General features: G+C 40.0%; 1 protein-coding gene across 1 annotated transcript; it reads right to left on the minus strand.

Moving 5' to 3' along the window:
- Positions 1-724: 724 nt before the first annotated feature.
- On the minus strand, positions 725-20,608 carry LOC140243825 (ATP-dependent RNA helicase DHX8-like). Its single transcript, XM_072323493.1, has 20 exons — positions 20,484-20,608; positions 19,325-19,569; positions 18,457-18,542; positions 16,674-17,214; positions 15,699-15,857; positions 14,815-14,961; positions 13,933-14,118; positions 13,237-13,384; positions 12,433-12,611; positions 11,627-11,821; positions 10,815-11,087; positions 9,784-9,907; positions 8,693-8,874; positions 7,345-7,485; positions 6,427-6,720; positions 5,369-5,497; positions 4,108-4,304; positions 3,253-3,343; positions 2,307-2,395; positions 725-1,457 (listed from the first exon to the last, which is right to left on the minus strand). Exons 1-20 carry the CDS (start codon positions 20,575-20,577, stop codon positions 1,235-1,237), a joined length of 3,723 nt encoding a protein of 1,240 aa, XP_072179594.1. The 5' UTR covers positions 20,578-20,608; the 3' UTR covers positions 725-1,234.
- Between the last annotated feature and the right edge of the window lie 4,192 nt (positions 20,609-24,800).

The following is a 24,800-nucleotide window of genomic DNA, read 5'->3' on the forward strand; positions in this document are numbered from 1 at the left end:
AGCCACCCAACAAGGTCCCCCTAAAGCCCGCCGCACACTACACAACTCACAACTATACGACCATAAGACCCAGTCGTACAAACTGCCAACGCACACTATACGATCAGACCTTACGAGTAGGCTTATGACTGTTCTATCTTCAGTACATTTTACCCATGAGTATTAAAGGCACTGCGTGCGCTCGCATTTTACTGTATCTTGATTGGCTGAAAGCCCACGACCGGTCGTAGAAATTCAACATGTCAAATCTCTACGACTGGCGCTAAGACCCAGTCGTACGACTGGAAACTGGCAAGTCTGTGACGTCACACTTCCAGTCTTAAGGTCGTATGACCGGTCAGATCGTATAGTGTGCGGCGGGCTTTACGTGTTTCAAATAAACTGTACATTTACATTCTGTATAAAAAGTTCAATAGAAATGATAACACACATCACTAAAATCAATGCAAAAAAACCTGATTCATTACTTCAAGGTCTGAGATACTGTGCAACTTTTGTCTCAGCTTCTCATGGGTAACAAAGTTTTTCCAAAAAAGAAGTTAAAGAATTATACTAAGTTTCTGTACAGTGTCAAAAATCATTGATATCTCTTTAAATTAAAATTTTGTTGTTTTTTTTTTCCTTTTTTTTTTCTTTCACACTTTACCCAGGCATGTTTCACCAATGAAGATTTACAAAGTGAACGTATCAGCACAGGAAACTCATTGCAAAAAAAAAAAAAAAAAAAAAAAAAAAATGGAAACTCAAATTTTCATTCTACAAAGGGGGCTTCAAAAATTCTTGAATCTTTTTGAAGGTGAGACCAGTATGACGTTTTTCTTTTCAACAGCTAGGGGAAGGCTACATAAAGGGGTTTCCCACTAAATGGAAATGACTCCTCCTATAAAGTAACCATTATTACTGCAAACCGTTTTGTGGTGAGGAACTTTTTGTGCAAGTCCTGTGATGCAATACTGATACCAAAACACCACCATGTGTGAACATTGTTGTTTACTAGATCATGTCTACATCATGTGAGTTTGCATCAATACTGATACTGTGACAACAGAAAATAAAACTGAAGACTTGTGAAGTTTATCTCACTTCACACAGCGTGGGAAATCGAGTACACAAGTGTTTCAACTTCTACAGTATGATGAAAAGAGAGAAACGGTAGATAAAATGAACAACAACAAAATCTTTGAAAATTGAGGTAATTGGAGGGGGGATGAAGAAAAGAAGAGGGGATGGATCTTCAGTTTCTTCGCAGCCGCTGTCGGGAGATCCTCCAGGCATTGGGCTCCTCGTACTTGTTGTAGAGGGGCTCGAGGCGCTGCTGCTTCTTGGCCTTGCTGAGGCGGGTGGGGTCGGAGAAGCGGAAGAAGGAGGCGGCGAGCTCCACGAACCACTTGGGGTCCACCGTGGTCACCTCCCGCATGTACTCCTTGGTGGTGAGGACCAGCTCGTGGTAGATCACCCTGGAGATGGGGGGAAAGGTATGTGAGAGGGAGGGCATCAATGCATTGTGTCACCATAGTAACAAGAGTAAAGCTAGCGACATGATGGCAGTTTAATTAAAGGGGATTGAATGCATACAGCAAAATCACTAGTAATGCTCGTTAGAAATGATTCATTTCTTACAACTCTTTCAGTCTGTACATGTAGCAGCCAAATACAAAAATAAAATGGGCTATAATTTACAACAGTGATGGAATTCTTCAAATGCTGTTCTGCAATAGATGTCATAAATGTAAATTTGTGCTTACATAGTGTGGTGCACATCCAATATAACGCATATCAAACATACAGACTGTCTATCACAGTAATGCCTTATGTAGATCATAAAGGATTGAGGTGAATCCTTACCTCAATCAATACTATACCATCCCTTTAAGAATCTGACTTGGAAGGTGCAGGTGAACAAAATGGTGCTTTATTAGGTCATAGGAAAAGACATGTTTTCATGAATTGTAAACCATTACAGAAGCTATCCCAACTACTCTCGTATTTTCCCCACAATGGCTTTCCATTAGAAGGATTCCTCTTTTGGTAGTATGTATTGTACGATGTAGCAGACCACGTGAAAAACAGTGTAGGAACCAACCGCTTAAAGGGCAGTAGCACTTTCAGCTGAGCTGAAGCTATTCTATGGCAATGACACAATGAGAGGGTGGAAAATACCCTTATGCCTGCATTTCCTTCTTTCTCATGAGTCTTATCAATTTTGTACATTCGTAAGTTGTGTATAACCATTACAAAAACGGTCTATCATCCATAAAGAAAATGTACAAACACAACCAGACAAATAACGATGACGGGTAACTTACCAGTCCGGCTGTCTGTTGAAGAGGGCACTGGATGGATGCACGTAGACCACTTGGCTGTCTACCAGAGTGCGGTAGCCTTCTTGTGGATCCTGTAGCCATGGCAACCAACAAAACATAACCTTAATGATGTTCTCTGAGAGTCATCGGCTACAAATACATTCTTTGCAAAACAAGAATGGAGATACTGAATGATATAATGCTGCATTTCTTTCCAACAGTATGGTTACAACGATATTATCCAGACCTCCCAACCTTTCTGACTGAAAAAAAAAAGGTTGAATTAGCTCACAAGTAGGAAAGAAAGAGCAGTTCCCATTGGAGTGTGTAATAAAATTATCACAAAAGAAGTAAGAAATTCCTTTTGAAACAAAAGCTGGATATAGTCAAAATTCAGATTCTTTCCTCCCAAATTGGAATGGTTTGAAGGTGTGCCTCACCCATTCCAATTCTCTGAGCACACTGTCTCTTACAAATCACTCAAGAAACTACAACTAATATCTAGTCTTCACATCATATCATCAGGCAGATAGCTGATGTAAGATTAGAATTATGTCCTTCATGTATTAAAATCTGAACACTTCTGTGATAGAGCAGCGGAAGTGTACGAGTTCACTGCAAGATTTCTGCGGGCTTAAGTGAAACAACTGTAGCATGAATGCAACTGCCTCAGTCTACTTGAATTCATTTTACATCCAGCAGCTGGTGTGGAAAAGGCATTTTCTGCAAACTATTCACTACAAACTCTAGGTTTCTAGGTATTCCCTTCATGATTTAATTTAAGACAGGGGGAGAGCAAAAAGGCCACATGTTCCAAAATCACTGTGCTGTCAGTTTCTTAAGTTCATTCAATGACCACTTGTCCTCTTGAAAAAACAAACACACAAACAATCAAAATGAAACCAAAAGTAGAGAAACGAAAAATGAGAAACTGATGTTTATAGCTTACCTTCTTTGCTGCATTCCTGAAGAAACCGCTACAGATGGCTTTCTGGACTTTGGCTGTGTTCTTCCCACAGGTAACAACATCCAGTTTGTGCCTGGGGAAAAGATCATAAAGCAGCAGGACATTTGTAAGGAGAACGTGACATAGTGATATACAATATTCATGCTCATACTGTCCATAATGATTCCAATTCAACATTTCCCAACATATCACATAGAGATATAATTCAAGACTTCAGCGTCAGGAGGAAGGACTATGTTGTCGTTGTGTTCTTCCTTTCTTTTCCACAATATTTTTCTTTTTTTTTTTAAAGTTTGGTCTGAAAAAATAACAGCAATGTTTGCTAGAAACTGCAAGGACTAACCATCTGTGGAGGGTACATGTTTTGAAAGTGTTAAAACACAAACTACTACATCTGACATCACTAAGAAGACAAAGAAGATCATAATTCCTGGCCTGATCTCCACCTTCAACTGCAACATGGAAATATCTTCTCTTTTATCATACGTACGATGCAGTACAATGGGGTGGGTGAGGGGTTACAGACTTACAGGTTGATATCTAAGCTGCTGATCCAGTTCAGGGCAAGATCACTTGCTTGAGCAAGTTCTTCAAGCCCGCCTGGGAACTTCCGCAGGTGGCAGTCTTCCATGATGTGAAGCTGGGTTCACATGGTCCACCCTATTCCTTTACTAATGCAATCGGCACGATGCAATACAACATTGTACTTTTTGGGGACATCATCACTCGATATCATTTCATGTGATCAACTCCTTTTTGTGGTCTATTTTATTCATCTGATCCAAGCACACTAAAACATTGGATAGAGTGTCACGGCTGCAAGAATCATTCCATTACCTGTCCATGATGCCGAGGAGCTGCTTGCGAACGTCCTGGGCCCGGCGCAGCGTGCGCGCCTGGACAAAGTTCTCAAAGCACCAGGGGTTGGAGAACTTGTTGTTCTTCCAGGAGTTATATACAGCCAGGAGGGTGAGATGGTCACCCTCGGGCTGGTGGAACTTGGCCTTGCGCTGGTCAGCCAGCCCTTGCTTGTCCTGTGAGGAAAAAATAAATACCAAATCATCACACAATCATGGTTTTGTAACCCGGGGTACCGCGTTGTACAGCGCCATCTCATGCCCATTATTTTATAATGCGTATCCGAATTCAGATACGCCGATTCCGAATTCGGATACGGCAAAGTCGTAGCAATGAACTAGCACCATAGGTGTTTTTCGAAGTACACTTGCATGCATTAATTGTTGCATAATCACCAATAAGAAAATATTTTTGTGCATAATAATACTAAAAAATATTTTGACACATTTTTTGGTAAGCCAGGGTACAGCGCTGAAAAAAAAAAAATTATTAATTCAACAAAATGGTGAATTTTCATTTGGTACCCCAGGGTACCAAATATTGCATCATATCTCAGAATAGGGACAATGTGTAAGACTATACTTTGACATATTTCTTTCTTTTCCACTATCTTTCCATCAGAAGGATTCCTGTTTTGTCCTATATCATAACAGACGGGTAAAAAAACAAACAAACAAAACAAAATTAGAAATAGGAACCTACTGCTTAAAGAGCAGCAGCACTACTTACTGAGCTGAAGCTACAGCAGTCCATGGCAGTAACACAATGAGAGCGGAAAAATACCCTTTATTAGCGCTTCCACTTTTGATTACATTCTGTTTCTGAAATAGCCGTATCAATAGATTTAAGAGTCTCTAGGAAGACATGCAACATGAGTAAAGAGGACATTTTTTTTTTTTTTTTTTTTCACAGATAGAGATTGCTGTTATTATGAGATATTTCTTGCTGTACCTCTCAATTAGTAGGATCTCTTCTAATATCTGTATAATAGATGATATAATGGGTGAACACATTTGGGTGTTTCTGTTTGAGAAAAAAAAAAGAACTTCAAGAAGGACAAACAAAACAGTCCAAGGATGAAGTAAGCACACATTCTACTTCTTCTTCTAATTCTTCTTCCAAGCAATACTCAGCAGGATCCATCATTCTGAATGTACCATTGAGGGGATTAGGCATACCACTGGGTGCCATAGATCTGTACAAACTTCATACAACAAAGAGCAGATAACACCACACATACCTTCGGTCTGTAGAAGACATTCTGCACAGAAAGCATGGAGACGACGGTGAGAATCTCCTCGCTGCAGCCCAGGTGGACGGACATGATAAGAACTTTGGACAGCATGGGCTCCAACGGGAATTCAGCCATCTGAAAAAGTGGAGGGCGGAGGACAGGGGGGCAAAATTATTTTGGATGTGGTCATGTCACCACAGACAGGTCTGCCTGAGTACTGCATACGCCATATATTTCGCGAGTCTAAATTTTCGCGAATTGGGAATTCCCGAAAATTTCGCGTGTGGTTAAATTCGCAAACGTGGAGTCCTGTACTGCACGAAGAAATGTACATGAGCATGTCACATTCACATCGGGATTAGAGTCAATATTTTCGCGTATCTTTAATTTCGCGAATAGCACCCGACTCGCAAAAATTCGCGAAAATAAAAACCTTGTGAAATATTTGCCGTATACAGTACTCTTCACCAAGCCGAACCCTTGACTGATATGGTTTGCCCACTTTAAGAGAGAAGCTTTGCGTAATTTGGAAATGTCATCTTTAGCCAGCTATGACATTTGCAATACATGGCAATAAAAAAAAAGTTCGAGACTTAATAAACATGGAAATTAAAAATCAAACCTATTTTATGAATTTATAATGCTTTCAGTAATATGGAGACAATTGCTACCACTGACACTCGACAATCACAACATATCAATTGATTTTGCTTTTTGCTCGTATACAAGGCAATTTCCAGTGTCTTTCAACAATAAAAACAATCACACAAATCATTGAGCAAACCACAGTTTGATACTTATTCTCACAAAAACATGTACTCTAAAAGACATTATGGCACAGCAGATAGGACTCTCAACTTTCAATGGGAGGTTCAGAGTTCAAATCTCTTCCAGTGCCTTCGTCCTTAGACAAGATATTTTTACCCACCACATCCCTCTTGACCCAGGTATATAAATGGATACCTGGCAATGGTTGGGTTATAATAAGGACAGGGCCCTTTGGTTGAGCAGTGGCAACACTGGAGAGGCTAGCATGGATAAAGAATTGAAGGTGCCTGACTCACCCTCCTGCCCAGCTTGGTAAGCAGCCCCTCATCGTCGAGGGCGCTGAGTGAGTGCAGCTGCTCCATAGCCGTGATCAGGGTCTCCGTGGGCGGCGCGTCCATGAAGTCGAAGGCGAGCAGGTCGTTGATGCCCATGGCCTTGAGAGAGAGCAGGGTGCTGGCAAGATTGGTGCGCTGGATCTCGGGCACCGCCGTGGGCAGCATCTCATCGCGGTACGCCCTCTCGGTGTACAGTCGGTAGCACTTGCCGGGGCCTGTGCGGCCGGCCCGCCCTGCCCTCTGCTTGGCTTGGGCCTGAGAGAAGTTTGCATGTCGGGGGGGGGGGGGGGGAAGATTTGCTGAGTTGATAGTAATACAATCTTAGGAAAACAGAGCACTATAACTTGCTGCACTATATTTGATCTTCTCAGGCCTGTAATTCTTGAGGGCAGTGTCCCAAACATTATAGACTGACAAGATCTGTATATGTCACTCAAAATACATCACTGGCAAACATTAAACACACACATACACACACACATAATTTATAATCACCTATACTCTACATCACAGATGAACACCTAAAGTGTCTGAAGTAAAAAAGGGAAGTTGAATAACATCTTTCTAAAAACACCAAAAACAGCATTTGATATAAATCTAGGGCAATACCTATGCTTATTAAAGAGAAGATCATCATGAATACAAAACATCCCAGAGCTGCAAAATATTGGCAACTCATATCTCAAACAAACAAGACACCCATAACATTTTTTCCTGGGTTTTCAATACAAGTCAGCAAAGCATGTATAAGATCAAGCACTGCTTCATATAAACTCTTCATAAGAATAAGATAGGGATGGAAACAGTGGTTCAATTTCTATGCAAGATAAGAGCTATGTATCATGCCCTGGTTATGCCTTCACAACATAGATACCTCACCTGTGAAATTGGCGTAACGACGAGCTGATCCATGCCAGTCTTGGAGCTGTAGACTTTCTGCTTCACAAATCCTGGGTCCACTACATAGTAAATGCCATCGATGGTGAGGGATGTTTCGGCAATGTTGGTCGCTATGACAACCTGCAGATGACAAGAAGTCACAATGCCATCAGAGGACTCAGGAGAATTGCTTATACTCGTTTCTTTTTATTTTGTTGTTGAACAAAGAAATATCGTCAAGGTTTGATTTGGGTTGTATTTTCATCTAACAAAAATGTACAGATGACAGAAAAAAAATCCTATCAATAAGATATCTGCGATGGCAACAGCAATATACATCTAGCAGGAATAGCTCTTGCTTGCATGTGTTTGAATACTAGGATGCACAATACTTCCATTTCACTTGCTGTCAGTTGGACAAGCACACCGCCTCATGACATTAAACACGAATTAAACACAAGGGCCAAAATTCACAAAATTGGTTTACATCTAGACCATGATTTATGCAAATTTCTTCTGTGTAAATATGATTGACAGATTGGGTACACAAACAGACGTTCAGTAACAAAGGCGCATTGATATGCACATGTCAAAGGCACACCGATTTCACGCTTACTTTAGACCATGGTTTAAACATAAACCACCTTCATGAATTCAGGCTAAAAAAGACAGCCAGGTGAGGATCCCATACATTGAATAACAAAAAGTGGTCTGAACTTAGGATGAGAGCTACGAGTTGTGTAACCAGGTGGGAGATATTTTTTGTTGATGTATTTTTTTTTTTAATCATATTATAACTGAGAGACCATGTCGGGATGATTTTCAGGAGCTGATATGTCCAATTACAGTCACTGAGGAATGAACAGAGTTAGTCCCACCCCAGAATGCAGTAAATATAGGTGTGAGCAAGATTATCATTTCCTGCAGGTTTGTTGATACCACAAACTCATTCTGCCACTATTACACTACAAATCTCCTGAACATTAAGAAACCAAGTAAATAATTCTGAACTAGGAGAGAAGAAAGATAGCCAATCCTGTCATTTTCCTTACATCCTTGCAAGAGAGTCTCTATTCTGCAATCATAGAGATAAAAATGCATAGTCTTATGGTGCAAAGTAATGCATAATAATGCATATACAGTCAAACCTGTCTACAGCGGCCAACCCAAGGGAGACAAAAAGTGGCAGTTGTGGATAGTTGGCTGCTACAGATATTAACATGGCTTTTCTCTTTGAGCAGGGGAATTGTGTTTAGTGGTTGCATACAGCAGGTGGTTGCTATATAGACAGGTTTGACTGTATAGCAAGAGAAACAATGTGTAATACATATTCATGAGGACCACTGACCTTCCTGCTGCCGGGCGGGGCAGGGTCAAAGATTCTGGTCTGCATCTCACTGGGGAGGGCGGAGTAGACCGGTAGGATGATCAGCTCCGGAACCTCGGGGCCCAGCGACTTCATCCTCTCGAAGAGGATCTCGCATGCCGTGTCGATCTCCTCTTGACCCGTCAGGAAGAGCAGGATGTCCCCTTTAGGGTGCAGAGGATGATGGGCGAGAGGAACGTGGACCACGGGTGGGTAGCAGGTGGCAGTGGATTAGAGGGAATTGGAACAGGAACACAACAATTAGTTTGTAAATGGGCAATTTGGCTATGATAAACTTTTTTTTTTTGTTCAGTCAGAAGACATGATGATTACATGGCACACATCAAGGTGACAAAAGCCCACTCGCCCACTCTGGTAGGGCAACCAAAACTCACGGTCAAGGAAGACATATGAATGGACACTTGCCCCCTGAAGTATGCGTCTCTTGCCCAAATGCCCACCTGGGCTAGTGGGGAAAGTATCTTTGGTAGTCATGTGATATGTGAAGAATTGCCAGTAGTGTGTTTATTCTCATGCATACTCTCACAATCCCAGTGCTCTATTCATGTGGTTGAATACACTTCATCAAATATAGATACATGTATGTGCACACTTTAACAATGAAAGGAGAACACCTTAATCATGCTTGGTTAGAAAGAAAAACTTCTACAATTCTCATGGATGCATGATGATATTAGTCCTCATGCACATTTTAGTATACTGGCATATATACTAAATATCAGTGGTGGTTATACCTAAAGATAAAGTGACTTATCTCCAGAATCAGTGCCCCTCTTTTGATTACCATAAATCAGTCATAATCATCATCATGACCACAATCATTGTGGAAGCTGCCACTGTACATAAGTAACTAACTCAATGACATGTCTATCACTCATGCTAAAGGCCATCTTTTTCATCGCCATTGCCACGCATGCTACACAGTATGCTTCTACCGATGTTACCATTTTAGTTCAAAAGCCATCACCACCACCCTCCTCCTCATCAACATTATGACTGACACACATACACACACACAAATAGATAAGCCAGACTTGTTCTGCTCATCTTACCTGGAGGTTCTGTGAGATGAATTTGCATGACTGTGATGAGGGAGGCATCAAGATAATCAGTCTCCGGTTCCTTTGTATACAGGACCTCCACAGGGAATGTGCGCCCGGGGATGGTGAAGATAGGCTGCAGGTGTGAACAAGATTATGGTTATTCTTGTCTTTTATGCTACTACTTTTTTTATTATGTGTGTAGGCAACATATTGTGTGATGATCTCATATGCCAATTTTGTAAGTTGAATAGTATTCACACCAAAAAACAACAACACCACACCAAAATATCAAACCTTGTAAAAGAAATGCACTCTATACTGTCTCCATGGATGGAATCTAAACTTTGCTTCTTAAAAGACAAGGATAATGCTCATGATTGACCTAAAAATATATACCAGCACTCTTTTTGAAAGACAGTGTTTCCCACATCTTTATGAGCCCCTGGATGGACTTGATACATTCTGGCATGAGACAGACAAAATTTGGAGTTGAAAGGTGGAGTGCTTATTAGATGCAGAGGTTAGATATGGTTTAGTGACTTTGAGCATTATCATTATCATTCTATCATAATTTCATTGCATTGTTATTGTCAGAATCAAGTAAACACTCTTCATCACTACCAAAATCATCATCATCATCTCCACCTCCATCACCACAACCATCATGGCCATCATCATCATCATTATCATCATCATCACCACCACCATCAACATCATTACCACACCACCATCATCATCACCACCACCATCACCACCACCACCATCATCATCATCACCATAATCCCCTTCATCATCACCATCATCACCATCATTATCATCACCACCACCACCACCATCATCATCATCATCACCACCACCATCATCACCATCAGCACCATCACCACCACCATCATTATCAGCATCCCCACCACCACCATCATCATCATCATCACTATCACAACTATCACCACGGTTATCATCATCACCCTCACTACACTGCCAGACAACCCAAAAAACAACCAAAACAAAACAAAAAACGCTGCTCTGGAATAAGTACTAACCGCCTCAAAGAAGTAGGAAGAGAACTTGACGGCATCCAATGTGGCTGAAGTGACAATGAGCTTGAGGTCGGGCCGCTTGCGGACGGCCTTCTTGAGCAGGCCGAAGAGGACGTCGGTGTGGATTGTCCGCTCGTGGGCCTCGTCCAGCATGAGCACGGAGTACTGGCTGAGGTCAGGGTCAATCAGACACTCTCTCAATAGCATACCATCGGTCATGTACTTGATCTTGGTCTCGGGTGATGTGCAGTCCTCAAAACGGATGGTGTAACCCACCTTGGAGGAGGGAGGGGATTAAAACAAAAATGTGTGACATTAATTCAAATATCTACTAAACAAATGGGGATAACTGCACATTACTTGCAATTTTACAGCAACTGGACAGATGCAACCTCACAGGAAATTAAAACTTTACACCCAAGGGGGAAAAAAAAAAGAAAACTCCTAATAAGTATAATGATGCAATCTGTAGATCTGTGAGCAAATGATATCCTTATAACTGCATCAAGTAATCCTCTAAGGGGAAAAAAAAAAATGTCACATTTAGTGATAGTGTCCCATCCAAAACAAAAAACAGGAAAAAAAGAAGCAAAGAGTTTTGGTGAACTAACTTTGCTTTTCATTTTGCAGACATGGGCATTTCTGTACCAATTTGAATAATATGTTTGAAAAACACTGGTTGTTGTTTGTTGTACATGTTTAGTCAAGCATGAACAAAGCAAGTCCACTGTGAAATATTAGATATTTGCAATATTTGGACATTCAAAGCTCATGTTTGAAGACACAATTCTGTCTGTTTGAATTCCAAAGCATACCTCTTGTCCCAGCCTGCAACCAAATTCCTCAGACACCCTCTTGGCGACGGACATGGCGGCCACTCGGCGGGGCTGGGTGCAGCCAATCTTGCCCCTCACTGTGTAGCCCGACTCGGCGATGTACTGCGTGATCTGCGTGGTTTTCCCACTGCCAGTCTCACCGATGACAATCAGCATCTGATTATCGTCCACCGCCTGTCAGACGGAACGAGAAGAGACTTGGAAAATGAATTGGTCAAATAGTTACACTTTGTAAATGCAAGGGGTGGAAGCATCTTTTTATGGTCTTGTCAACAGGCAGGAGGAAGCTACCAACGTAAGATGCAAAACTAGCCTCTAAGCAAGATAGCATGGGTTAACTGCTATTTCGGGTACAGTTATGTAGTCAGCAATATTCCATTGGCATTCTCTGTTCTAGCCCTGATATGAAATCCAAATGAGATATTAAGTTGACTGGTCTGAAGGTAATCAGACAAGAACAAATTCAACATATGAGCGCAACACTAATTACATATATCATGTGGCAGTAACAGTTACGTGTACATCAAAAAGAGTGCTTTCTGATGAATCTTCACAATCAAGCTAATGAACTATTGTATGAAATATGATGTATTGCCTGCAAATAAGCTCCTGACATTTTTTCCATATTGAGCACGTTTTACAATGGACCTTAGAATGCATACATGTTTTGATCAGTTTTGAACATAGTTCTCCTACGAAGACAGTTGTGTATACCACTGCATACAATCCCCAAACAATTATGCAATTCATGATGATATGAGGGTCTCCTCATTTCAAGGCCTTGCCTGTACTAGCTGCACTTTCAGCTTGAAGATGGGCAAGCTCTGTCTCTGCTCCACAATGGACAGCTTGGTCTTCTTGCCGTAGGACGCCTTGTTCCCTCCGAAAGCCGACTTCTTCCACTCCGGCAGCTCCTGGCTGCTCATGCCGGCCTTGCGGATGTTCTCCACCAGCGTTCTCTCACCTGTGGGTTTAGGGTTAGAGGCGAAAAGATGTGACACAGAGACATGAACAAATCAGAATGGTCTGCATTATGAAGCCGTGAAGGCGTTTGAAAGAAAGTATGGTGAGATGATGGAGCTGGACCACACTAAAATACCACTTGCCATCACAATATGACATCCACATTATTAACACCGATCTCTGCATCTTCAGGCAACTGGAAAACATCATGGCATATGGAGAAAAGACAAGGAGAATCTAGAGGTAGTTGGATTTTGCCCCCCCCCCCCCAAAAAAAAAAGTGAATTTAAGATGCAATTTTCTGCTAAACAGTCTGATACAACCTTCCTCTAAAATGTAAACCTTCAGCCTACATGGGAGCATGTTGCATAACAAGGAATATTCTTGATGTTATGATCCAAATATCACATATCTTCTTCTTGTTTTCTCTGTTCATTTTTTAGCAGATTAAATAGTAAATATCTTGAATTAACAAGAATGGACTTAACTCCTTTTGCAAATCAAACTCTTCACATTTTCTTCATTCATCCCTAATCTTAAGTCACGTCTCAGGACACTCTGACATGCTGCATTATGCATTCGATAGCAAAATGTTACCACGAGAAAAGACTCTATGGACTGCTTACTTTCTGGCATGGGGTCGATCCAGTTCTTGTTCATCCCTGTGGGGATGTTCTCCTGCGCTGCCCTCTCTGTCGCCTGCTTCATTTCTCGTCGCTCCTTGGCGAGGGCGCTCTGCATCATGGCTGCCTTAGAAAGCGTCCCGTCAGGGTTCTAAAAAAAAAAATAGATTGTAGGGAGTTAATGGTCTCAGTGAGTCATTCAGCAAATAACCATCCTGACTGCCAGTGCTACACATTGTAGATGTATATGATTTACTGGTCATACGTGAAATCGGCATTGCATTACTTCTGTAATATTATCCAAATCTTGATGACATTCTTTTGACAGAAGTTCTTTGCTCAGTTTACTTCCATAACATTATTTGATTTAGAGAACACAAGATGGGTCTTTATTTGAAAAAGACAGCATACATGTGCAGAGCCTAAAATTCTTCACAAACAACAACATTCCGATGTAATCTTTTCAAAATGTAACATCATTGTGACCGAGTTTGAAATTGTGCCTCCTTGAACAAAAACATACCACACATTTGATCTGGTGGATTTGCTGAATCTAACACTCAGAGCAGTACCAACAGCCGGCTTGAAATATTAAACTTAATGCCAGCATGTTGCAGGTAGAATGGATTTCGCAAACCAAGTTGCACAACCAACACCTAAGCAAATCCGTGTAGGGGTAATCATTTCCACTGGACTCACTTTGACGATTCTCACTGGGCTGAGGTCGACGCTCTGCCGGCCGTGACCCCTGAGGAAAGGCGGGTCTTCCTCTCTCAGCTCAATCTCCACCTCCTCGTCCGAGTTATCATCTTCCTTGGCCAGAATCCCAAGGGTGTCATCAAAGTCTGGCAGGTCTGCCTTGTCAATGCAGTTTGCTGCCATCATCTGTAGGTCATCAGCAAAGTTGCCAGAAAAGCGAAAATATGCAGATTTTTCTTTACAGTATTTCGTTCAACTTTTTTTTTCTTTATATCGTTCAATACATGTGACATCACAAGCTGTAATAGCCTTCTCATCCAGTAATGGCAGCACTGAAACTTCATAACTTTTGAATGGACTGTCTGATTTTACTACTTTTGCTGATGTGCTTTACTAATGTTGCTGCATTCTCTACATGCAGATGTGTATCAACGTGAACTTGTCCTGTAGGCCTCAAAACCTCCCAGATTCACCTCTATTGCACATTCAAAATGGTGACCGTACTTGGGTGAGTTACAATGCTAAGCCTTTTACCTGCCCAAGTGCCTGTCTATTCATCCCAGAAATTGAATGCAAACTTGAAACTATCATACAACTGGTAAGCTTCAAACAAGTATTTTGGAAAGTTACATGGAATGAAGAAAAGACTAGAAGTAACATGAAACCCTGAAATGTACTGGAGGTAGAACATGTGTCATGGGTGTGAGGTGATGTAGCATCCATGACCATGGGTTAGGAATGGTTCCTGCTGGTCAAGGATTGGTCAAGAATGCTTGACTGACAGAATAAAAATAAAAAAATAAAACACTATACACACAAGCAAAACATAGATATGGGAGAGGAAGAGGAAGAAAGGAGCTCAAAAATTGTTTGATCACAAACCTGCTTGAGTTCCCACTTCTCCGGGGAAGTCACCCTCTGCACTCTCTTGCGGATGGCAACGTCATCGGAGTCCGGGGGGTTGACGAGGGGTAGGTCAGGAGGACGATAGGGGTTGATCCCCTCCTCCTCATTGGTCTCTGGTGCACTCTGAATACACAGAAAAAGTCCAGACACAATGAGGAACTAGCTTCATAGATGGATAAACAAGACACTTTGGTGATGAAGTTGCTATGGGCAACGGTCTCCAGGACTACTGAACAATTGATGGCGCACTGTTGCTTTTCATCTCCAACCTAAAACTTTGTCTCATCACATGCAGCCACGCTATCAAATTAATTTAGCTGACTAATTGCTATGATTCCACTCAAATACCCAGAAAGAGCTTATAATGTGACACACTTTTAAGTGTTTCTGCCACTGCTAGGTGGTAAAGTGCAGAAACAGAAGGGGTGTGCCAAGTAAAATGGGATAAACAAAACAAAAACAAATTATGAACTGGCGAGTTGTATTAGTAACTTCATTAACATTACCATTTCAGTCTTCTTAGATCACAAACACAGGTATTGTGGTCGATGGTCACATCTTGTATAGACATACTTGTGTCATACATGTAAGAAACTTAGTAATACACTTTGTGGTGATCATATCTACACAATCACAGGTGTATACAAAATATACAGCCAACATACAATTTGATGGGACATTGATCACTTAAAGCTGCCCTAAAATGCCCTAGTTTGGTAATTTTGTATGACTGCAAATAGATCATCTGACTGTCCCATTTTCCCTCGCTTTACTCTGTCTATTAACGTCAATTGCTTTTGCTGCCAGACTGTCATAGAAACTTCTAGCAGAATGGTCACTCAAAACTGACCAATCTTTACCTTGGCCTTGATGGGATTGAGATCTTCCCCTGTGCTCTGGTCCACATCTTTCATGGACAGGCGAATCTTGGTCCCGGCAATGGACAGCACTTTGACCTTCACCTGCTGACCTCTTGACACAACATCGTTCACATCAGCGACCCGACCCTCTCTCCGAAGCTGTTACAAACAAAATAGAATTTAGATGAATAAAGTGTGAATAGTTTTTACTGCTTGCATGTTGCCCTGCCCTGCAACCATCTTTGTCGTAAAAGAGCTAGACAATGTAAAATGCTGTTTGTTATTGCTGATTACATATTCTGTCTTTCCAAGAGAAATTATTGTATGAAAGATCACAAAAGTATTCTGATGCAACAAGTTACTCTGAAAATGTCAATGTTATCAAGAAAAGACACTGAAGAAAAAGGCATAACAGTTCAAAATTTAATCCAAAAATAATGTCAAACACATGTGATAGTTCACATGATTACTGTTATCATAACCATTACCATTCCATGACATTACAATCATCATTGAAATCATTGTTATCAAAATCTCTGTCACTATCGCTATCTTTACCATCATCATTATTCATTCTTTGTGTCACCACTATATCGATCAGCTCTGATAAACATTGTCAACGCAAATATCTAATGCAGAAGCATTGAAAAATTGAAACCCTCATTGTATACCTACTGTACTTGTATCCACAGAGTTCAGTAAGTCTCACTGATTTTCACGAAATTTCATTAACAAAGGGCTACTCAAATTGTGTGATTCCAATGTTTGATAGCCGAAAGAATTGATTTTCAAATTAAATGTCAATGAATGAAAGTGATTCACACAATCCAAATTAAGTTTCCATGAAAACAGAACATGTAAACTATAATGTAAGATATTTGAGGGATTATGAAGTTTTTCCTGTTTTTACAAAACATTGATATCTGTTGCAACCACATACATAAATCCAGTGAGGTAAGGATGTTAGCGACCTACCTCTGATATGTGGACAAGCCCTTCACATCTCCGCCTCAGTGAAAGCTGCACAAAACACCCATAATGCATCACGCTTGTCACTTTCCCATCATATATCTCGCCGACCTCTGGCTCCAGGGAAGGGGGACGGTCTACAAACTTGTCATTGTATTTGTCCTTTCCCTTATCAGCTTCATTGTCCTTCCCATCATCCCTGTCCCGGTACTTTCGCTTGTCCCGGTCCCGGTCCCTCTCCCTGCTGCGGCTGCGGCTTCGATGCCTACGGCTCCTGTCCCGCTCCCTGTCCCTGCTCCTGCTTCGGCTCCGTCTGCGATCCCGTTCCCGGCTGCGGGAACGGGAACGTGACCTCCTCTTCCTCCTGTCCCTGTCTCGATCTCTGTCCCGATCCCTGTCCCTGTCCCGGTCCCTGTCTCTGTCTCTGTGCTTGTGTTTGCTCTTGTGAGATTTGTCCCGCTTGTGATCAGGGCTGCCACTCCTACTCCTGCTCCTGCTTTTCTTTTTGACAGATTTCTTCGAATCCTCCCCCTCTGGCTCTTGTTTTCTGAAAGGGCACACAAACAAGGTACTCAGATGTAAATGTCATGCACAATTGGATCTAAAATAGACGAAAAAAAAAATTTATGAAATAGAATGGGATACATGATGTGTGAAAGAGGAAAAATGAGCATGTGCAATGAATATGTATGAAAAGTCATGTTACACTTCCATACTTTTGCTGACATGGTGTGTGCACACACCATATAGTTGCTGCCCCAGTGACAAAAGAAAATACATTAGTATTCATATTTCTTTCAATATAACAATGATCAACTTGCAATTTGGGCTTATATAATATAATTTGAAATGGTGATCTAGCATGAAAACAATCTAATATCATCTAAATGCATGAATCAGCAACCATGGGCAGCTAAGATCCAATAAACTTGAGTCTATTCAATCAGCAAAGCAAAGCTTACAGTCTTTGACCTGCTTCAGTCATGTCAAAGTTTTTGTTTGGGAAATTTTCTCAAGCCCAGACCAAGGCCTCTGGTCTTTACTATGATATCAAAGTCTCACATGATTTTCCAATCAGAACCAACTGGTCATTTCATTCTAAAGTTCAAACACCAAGTACGATGTCAGAGGAAAGAATGTCATAATTTCTGTTTCCGTATCAAGGTCCGTATCAGGTCCACTAACTGTTGAACTGTATACAACATTTATCTCATGGTGGTTCTATATGACATTTATGAATTCATTAGTAAAATGGTAATCGCAAGATTATGAGCATGCGCAAATAATCCAAATATAGCACAGACTTGTTCAATGTAGAGTAATCTCCCCAAATGGAGAAAACTGTGAACTTCATTGCTTCAAAAGGGATGATACTTCCTGAATTAGTAAATTGTAGGTCCATTGCTGCAGATCCCAATCACAAATCTAATCACAAGCCAAATTGTCTCAAAATCTTGATGATATACAGCATTACATGCAGCATGTACACAGTGTGCAGTACAAGCACACAGTACAGATACTTCACACCATACTGACAAAGCTGGCTACTACATGTTTGGACATTTCTCATCTCCAAGGCTCTGCTTTGCAAGACACTGTAATAATAATCACTAGTACTATTGCCATAAAAAAAAAAAACCAACAACATCAATAACAACAAAAACTATCATTTACTTTCCAACCACTGTCAATATTACTGTTTTTGATATACAGCTGTACATGTACAATGTAATTAGCAGACCTGTCTACTGATATCCACAATGATCAATAGTTATACTATAATACTCACATGACACCTGCAATGTGTTTTGGCATGAGTGCTTCCAGCTCATCCATAGCATCCAGGGCTATCTGTTTATCCTCAGCCAACATGTTCTGGATGGGGGGAAAAAGGAAAGAAACACATCCTCATTAATATTGAGATCATCTGTATTCAAACACAACAGAATTTGTACCAGATGGCTGAAAGACTCAGAAAATAAGGGACCAAAGTAAAGCAATCACTAACTTTTCCTGAAAACTTTGCAAACAAGTTCAAATGACTACTGTAGTAATTATATTGCTTTGTTTGTTTGTTCGTTTTGTCCACTGAATAGTTAACAACCTAAGAAAGGCAAGCAAAATTACAATGACAATTAAAGCACTGCTGCTCTTGGAAGTACACAGTACTGATGCAAACATGTACAACCTCTCTAATTTTGATGGATGAAGGACCACTTGCATACTACAACATGTACAATGTACGTACATCAGCATACGGCTGTGCACTTTGTCATACGTATGTACATGATAAAACACACTCCAATACACACACAAATAACAAGATTGATAAAAAAAAAAACCCGAAGGATATTGTATTTGAGGCTCAGCATTTTGTCACTTGGGTATGAGACGGGTACATTATCCTATTCTTCAATCTTCAGTCATGTGCTGACAGAATTTCGCTAACAGTGTATTCCATTAGACTGCTTCTTTTCTTTTCTCTTTAGACAGTTTGTTTTCCTTGTACCATGCCCAACTGAAGCCACAAATACACATTGTACAATATTTACTTGCTCTGCAAAATTCAGGCAAGAAACTCAGATCTCTGGCCATCTACAATTGTATGTGTACGAGCAATATTAATTGTCACATTAACACATTAATCCAATACTCACCGCGACCTCTGGATTGTCCGGCATACACAATCCGGGGAAAGCCTCTCGTTTTTGCTCGGCCTTGGTCTTCGGGGCAGACGCAGCCTCATCTTCATCCTCCTGCGACTTCTTGGGCCTCATGTGTTGGATGAGGCGCAGCAAGTTGGCAGTGAAGGATTCGGGGAAGTCGGCCCCGTTCTCCGCCAGCGCCTCCTTGAAGCTGTCGAGCGTGTCATTCTTGTCTGCAAGGTTGATGATGAACTCAGCTGATGTGGAACAAATAGGACAAACCAACATGTATCTTGTTAATTCATGACAGAAGCAAACTACAACTGTAAAAATTTGTAGCACAATGTCTTTGGCACCAATCATTCCTCTCCTATTTTTTTTTTCCAAATTAAGCACTACAGCTGTACATGGTTTGTACATGTACATTTACATTGTATATCATACGTCATTTTCATGTTTACTCAAGAGCGACTCTCAACATACACTAGGAAAACAAACAAAACACACAACAAACACAGTGAATAACCAAAAAGTGCATGCAAAGAAGACTGCATTGTATCTTGCATTTTGGCAAGACTTTTTATGTCCCCCCCCCCCCCACTCACCCAACACATGTACAGAATCTACCCCACCACTTGCCTACGTGTACATGTAAGACTGTGATTGTGAGCGTACCCCGCGGCCCCGAGTGTATGCGTCCATGCATATTGCCATATTAATAAGCTAATCCAACAAACATGGCCCAGGGCAGAGTACAAATGTACATACCAGTGTATCGGCACCCGCACCATGGTTCAACCTCGTCCTCCCATTCCAAGATTTGGCCTCGCGTATTGTAAATTATACAACGACACAACTTATGTAGCAGGCAGTCAAATTTTGGACAGTGTTGTGGTCGAATCATGGGCGGCATGCGTTAAAGATTTACAGCTGTAAGTGTAGACGGTGCAGCACTAGTACTTAGGAAAAATTATTGGGGGGGGGGGGGGCGCACGCCATGGCATACAAGACGTCTTCCATACACTGTCACTGATACAAATGATACAACTTAAATAAAGTTTAGTCTACAACAAGTTCAACATGTAATGTACAAAGATAAGCTTCACAAATCTTTAATGACTGTCGTTTCAGTAAACTGCATGTAGTGCAACATACTAGTAATATAACATACCAAGATCTTTGTCGTTGAGTCCCAGGTGATTGTCAAGTTCAGTGCAAACCTTTGAAACCAGCGACAGATGTTCAAGTTTTTCCAACTCATTCATGATTGATGCCGATGCTGGCGATGGAATACGAATGGTCTCTCTACGCCTAGATTGACAGCGAGTGGGCGAGTCTAATTATTAAACAAATAAGAAAAGCTTTGTCCAACTTCCCTCTACTGTTACTAGTTTGTTTTCGGCACAAAGTATTATCGTTTTAAAACGTGTCCATTTGCTCTGAATGGTGGTGCTGCTGTCATGCCATCATGTGCATCGTCAGTTCACTGTCTCCCACTGGCTGACACATATCCGAATACCTGGGACTACACGATCTCTTGCATGCCTAAAAACATTTATCTTATCAACATACAGAGAGAGTCCGTAGGAGTAAAATTTCTAAACACTTTCCGTCCCGATCAGATAGATGTTTTGCAGGCCGGTCCTTCTACAAATTCTTTCGTAATAAATACACATCTACGGCTGAACTACATAAATAATGAAACTGAAAGCCAGAACTTCGATAGCAAGCTTACATTGTAAACTTCACACGAAAGAAATGGGCAACGCATTCAACGCTCGGTAAACGTACACGCACCGTACGTACGACGTACCGTACCACTGCACTGTATACCGTACAAAGAGATTACTTTGATACCGTACCGGTACTTCCGTACCTACCAAAGTACGGTACGGTACGGTGCACACCAAAAATCTCTTTGGTGCACCGGCACAGTGCGTTGCGTGTGCACGTATACAGAGAGATGGTACATAATGACCAGTTGGGTCAGTTGGAAAGTAGACCTATATACTTTACTTTACTTACTTACTTACTTTTACTTTTCCGGAACGATGGTGTAGGACAGAGCCTGTTCATCGATCAGGTTGAGTTATCTCTTGATGCTCTCTTTCCAATCAAGCGATTGTCCAGCGCTGTTACCCATTCAACTTCTATTGCGTATTTGCGTTATTACCAAAAATGGTCTAGAGAGCACTTTTATTTATTTTTTTCTGATTGATTGATTAATAATCGTTGTCTGATTCACTTTATTGTCCATTGAAAAAAATTGCGTTCTTTTTGATATGTGTATTGAATTTGTGTATTCTTTTTTAGCATGTGGAATAAATTGAATTGAATTGAATTAAACTGAATATCCCATGCACATACACACACCATACACAACACACACACACACATACACACACACACAGTTTACAGAAAGGCTGCCAATAATATCTATTAGTTTATTCTTTTGTTGCTGTTCGGAATTGCTGGTTTTTGTTGTTATTATTATTATTATTATGATTATATATCATTATTATTACTATTATTATTAGTATTATTAGTATTATTATTATTATTATCATTATTATTATCATTATTATCATTATCATCATTATTATTATTATTATTATTATTATTATTATTATCATCATCATCATCATTGTTGTTGTTGTTGTTGATGACGTTGTTGTTGTTGTTGTTGTTGCCAACCAATCCAGACCTGCTTGAGTGTTTGAAAGCTTGAAAATTTATTGTTCAATAACCCATTATTCTATCGGTATCGAAGTCTAATGTAAAAAAAAAGTATTTCACATTATCAGTTCAATATAATACAATTATTACTTTTAAAGATACACAAAATGTAACGTAAAATGAGTGAATTACGCTTGATGAAAAGAAAAAAAGAAAGTGTGCAGAAATATAATATGTAAACATGCACCACAAAACAAACAAAAACTCGCTCCCCTTGATTTTACGTAAGGATCGACTCAAAACAGGTGAAATGGGTCAACCAAGTCAATCTTGAGTTTTTCATAATTATTTTATCATTCATTTCATTCTGAAAGAGCTATCTTTCTTCTACAATATTCTTAAGTTTGGGACAAAAACACGAATGGGAAAGGGTGTTTTCAGCAGTTTTTCTACAACCCCTTTTTTAGGAAGAGATACAAGAATGATCAGGTTTGTATTAGAGATACCTTTTCATATCTTGAGTCGTTTGCACACTCTTCATTTTCAAGTCTGCTTTTGAAAAGATAATGCTACTGTGTAGTGAGTTGGCAGTAATCATGGACGGAATGTGTTGAGAGAACATGCTCAATTTCAGCTTAATCTGATAATCCCTTCATTGTTGTTGCTCCCGTGGTTGACATCCTGTGTTTTGGCCCTTTCATCGCACATCTAGCGCAGCTTGGTGAAGGATTAAGCGCTTGAATAAATCCTGTAATTCAGAGTCTCTTTTCTCAGTTCACACTTTTCCAGAGTGGGTACTTTCTTTCCAGTATTTAGGTAGGTTACTGGAGTCCATTTGAATTATATTATATTAATTATACATCATTAAAAGGTTAGAGTCTGCTCTTTTAGAATCTGCCCCTAACTAAAAATCCATGTCTGGCGACTTTTTGTTAGTTTTGTGATGCAGGGTCACATATATCATTACACGCGAAAACAGTGAGCAAAAAAAAAGGGGCAAATATGACGAGAGAGAGAGAGAGAGAGAGAGAGGGAGGGAGAGAGAGAGAGAGATAATGGAGGTGAAAACAGGAAGAGTGAGAAAGATGCACAAAACTGATTACAAAGTACATCTTCTATACAAATTAGCAATAATAAAAGAAATAAAAGTGACACAACTGAGGAAAAGGGAAAATAAAAAAAACGCAAAAATGTAAGGAAATACATACATACATACATACATTATACATACATACATATATACATACATACATACACACACAATATCATAATCAAATATATAAGTGCACAAAGAATAAAGGGAATACTATGGAGAAGAAAACGAGAGGAGAAATTGACAGGAAGAGGTTTAGAGTGAGACAAGCAACAAATTAATTGAAAAGAAGGCACAGCCTGTAAAAAAGAGGGGACAAAATAGATGATCTAAACATCATGTGTCATTATGACTACAAAATTTATTGGTTAAATTAGAAAGGACTGTCTTCTTTTCACAATTAAATGATTAATCCGTCTTCGTAGTATTTGGGTATGATTATCATCTTTTTTACTTGTATTCTCTGTTCATAAGGAGGCTTCATTGAAAAAAAAAAGTGATGAAATTCATCACCAAAGATTTTTCTCACCTCATTGCAATGGGTACAAAATCGTTCATTTCTACAAGGAATTTGATTATATTATCTTCCTGAAACAATATTGACAATCTGTGATACGCACAATGGGATTTGTATAACATTTTCTCCTTCGAGTCATTCAAAGTTGGATGGATGTATTTCTCAAAACGAAGCTCCTTTGAAGTGAAAACCCGACATTCTCCTCTATACATCGCTACGCCACTCTTGTTCAGAAATGCCATGTAATTTTGAAGCCAGCTAGGGTGAGATTTGGTGCCTGGTTGTTTCATACTTCCTTGAGACCTACGGTTGTCAAATATCATCTTTTTTTCTCTCTCTTTTTTTTTTTATACTGTGGTACTCTGAATGACCCCCGACATAGAATTCTCTTGACTCACAGATAAAAGATATTATTGAAAACTGTACAAAACATGTGCTATCTTTGACATGGATAACTGCGAACAAACCTAAACCAAACATTAACATCCGAAGGGTCACGTTCTTTTTTTTTAACCCTATCTCTATCTATTTCATCATAAACCATGTAATTTGAGTGCGTTTATACAGTCCAAGCAGTTCCTTTCAAATAAGATATCCCCCAAAAGATAATTCAGTATACTTCGGCGAAGCAATAAATAGGCACGATCAAGTGTTTGAATAGCTCTAGTTTTACGTCAATCGAAAGGAGAAGAGACAAAAATTTGCTTTTCATCGAGTACAACGCTCTTCTGGCTTGAGATATTTGTTTATTTATATAGCTTTCTTCATTAAAACTGTTATTATGATTGAACGTTGTTCCTAAAAATAGACATAATCATCGCAGATATAACATTTCATCATCCCCGAATAATTATGAGAGCATTACAGGAGCTGCTCTAACTTTCCCATTGGAATAAATACAACATGCTATTAATGATTAGTTATTCTTATTAGTTGTAATGATAAGATATTGCCACAATTGGTAATAATAGGTAGAGCATCATTAATATTATAGCAGATGGCCACTAAAAGTATTATGATTGACATAGAGAGAGAGCCCTGATACTTCCATTACATGTAGTTGTCTTGATTTTTTAGAGACTACCTGGACCCCTATTTCTTCAGTCAAATTGAATTTCTAGTAATTATCTCTTTAACTAATAATATACCGAAGAGCTTTTCCCCAATGAGTGGTAGAGAGGAGAAAAATCTCTTTGTAATGA

This window comes from Diadema setosum, chromosome 20 (genome assembly GCF_964275005.1).
Source record: "Diadema setosum chromosome 20, eeDiaSeto1, whole genome shotgun sequence".
NCBI classification, from domain to species: Eukaryota; Metazoa; Echinodermata; class Echinoidea; order Diadematoida; family Diadematidae; genus Diadema; species Diadema setosum.

Excerpts from the sequence above, each read along its gene's own strand:
- LOC140243825 (XM_072323493.1), bottom strand. The coding sequence starts at position 20,577 with ATGAATGAGTTGGAAAAACTTGAACATCTGTCGCTGGTTTCAAAGGTT. Across the intron at positions 11,822-12,432 it reads TGAAAGTGCAGCTAGTACAG|GCGGTGGACGATAATCAGAT; the intron begins GCAAGGCCTTGA and ends TCCGTCTGACAG. Across the intron at positions 1,458-2,306 it reads TTCAACAGACAGCCGGACTG|GGTGATCTACCACGAGCTGG; the intron begins GTAAGTTACCCG and ends CCCCATCTCCAG.